The following is a 1967-nucleotide window of genomic DNA, read 5'->3' as shown; positions in this document are numbered from 1 at the left end:
GATCTTTGACTGCCACCAACTTGTTCGCCGTTTTCGTTGGTGCTCTCACCGGTTCCCTTGGATCTTCGATTTGTCGTGGATTCAGGATCTGCATGACAGGATCTTGATGCAGGAAATCGCGTAGAGCTTGGTGGCGATACACAAACTCGAGATCCTTGTCGGACCAGCTTGACCTGGATCCAGCTTGGTCTTCTTCCGACTCTGGAGCTTGCATCTTCTTCCGCGTAGTCTTACTCGTTTTCGTCTTCTTTCTTGTTTCTTCGACTAGCGGGCTTGGGTTTAGGTACGGTGTTGGCTTAACCGGTGAATCTGCAAATGCATACCGTTTCGCCTTCACTTTCCCTTGTTTTGTTAGCGGATCTTGACTTGCGTCAAGATCCGCAGGGGTCCCCGAGGGGACCTGGGGAGGATAGAGAGGTTTCTCTTCTAGATCCGGATCCGGATCCACCTCTCTTCCGTCGACAGAGTTCCTCCCAAAACTCCATCGATCCCCCCAGAAACGCACGTGGTAGTCGTGAAAGTCCAAAATCTTCAACACTCGAGCTTCGTCAGTAAAATAATCGCAGGATCCTCGTGGAGTGACAGAAATCTTCGTGAGTCCAGCGGTAGGCGGAGCATCGACGACAAATTCACACGAATGTCTGGAGAAATCGTTGGGGTTCCGACTCACTTGGATGATGCTGTCTTGTAGTAACACACCCACTTGGGCACTAGTGAAAGCGCTCGCCACAGTCAGTTTCCCGGTATTATCATAGTCTGTGACTGTCGCTGTGGTTGTGACTTTGAATGCACGCACTTCGTCCACCGTCACTTTCGAAACCAGATCTAGAGCTTCCAGATTCGCTTTCAAACTACTCAATGTTCCAGATTTACCCAACGTGATACAATCCGCTGTCGTCTCGCTCCCCAGCTTGAGTTTGAACGAACCATCCGTAGCTGTCGTCGGAGCAAACAGACGAACCACTTGAACGGACGAAGGAGCTCCCACGACGTACGTGTCACACACTTTGTCGTCGTTATTGATCTCAAAGAAGCCGTAATGATCGGCTGGAATACCAGTTTTACCGAGCTCAACGCCGTATGAGCTCACTGGTATCGTTAGACTCATGTCGATAGAAGTGAGCTGAGAAATAAACTGCAGTCCTGGGTATTTGCCGTGCACCACGTCCCCTGCGTCATTGTCGAACGAGATCGTCCAGATGTAGCCATACGGGCCACGTTCACTTCCAGAATTATCCAATTTGAGTAGATCCTTATTCTCTGTAAAGTCTGGAGCGCCATGTCCTAACTCCACGTCAATACTGGAGCTTCCTTCCACCGGCTGCGCTCTAACGATAAAGCGCTTCCCTCCAACGTCAATACCTGCTCCCTTCACAAGCATCGCGCACTGAAATGCACTCAACGTTGGCGTTGTAAGACGATTACTTGCCGACGTAAAGGTCACGCTAGGACTTCCCGTGAGCACATACAGCGCACGAGAGACTGAGACAGGACGGACAGAAGAAAGACTATTAAGAGCGCTTTGAAGAGAGCTAGCTGTGGTGTGTACAGACAGCAGGGAGGTCACGTCGTCTCCGTACTGTAAGCGGAAGGTGCCAGCGATGTCGTTCTCGATAGAATTATAGACGAAAACTTTCTTGGTCGCAACTTTTCCAAATGATTCGCCCACTGCATACTCGAACAAATATTTTGAGACAGAGTCGCCATGATCCACTGGGTTAGACAGTCGAAGCTCCAGTTGTGACCCGGATAAAGGCCACATTCCATTGATACCTGGTGGGTCAGGAGACGTCGATACGGCTGTTTGAAGCGGTAATGCACCTCGTCCACGCTGCTGCAAGTCGGTAGTACTCGTTCCATAGCCATTCTCATTCCGAGCAAATGCACGCACGTAGTAGTTCTGCCCTGGATCCAGTCCGTCAATAATTGTTTTCTAACGCGACATCCACACCTTTTACTATTTCTTG

The 1967-nt window shown here is 50.1% G+C and overlaps 1 protein-coding gene across 1 annotated transcript; it reads right to left on the bottom strand.

Annotated features, from left to right (window-relative positions):
• Positions 1–531: 531 nt before the first annotated feature.
• Positions 532–1762, bottom strand: PITG_13447 (uncharacterized protein; the record flags this gene model as incomplete). The annotated part of the gene is made up of 2 exons (XM_002899630.1): positions 532–589; positions 636–1762. 2 exons carry the CDS (start codon positions 1760–1762, stop codon positions 532–534), a joined length of 1185 nt encoding a protein of 394 aa, XP_002899676.1.
• Positions 1763–1967: the final 205 nt, after the last annotated feature.

This window comes from Phytophthora infestans, genomic scaffold (genome assembly GCF_000142945.1).
Source record: "Phytophthora infestans T30-4 supercont1.29 genomic scaffold, whole genome shotgun sequence".
Lineage (NCBI taxonomy): Eukaryota > Oomycota > Peronosporomycetes > Peronosporales > Peronosporaceae > Phytophthora > Phytophthora infestans.
The sequence above is the reverse complement of the archived record's forward strand: the minus strand, read 5'-3'. Positions and strand labels throughout refer to the sequence as shown.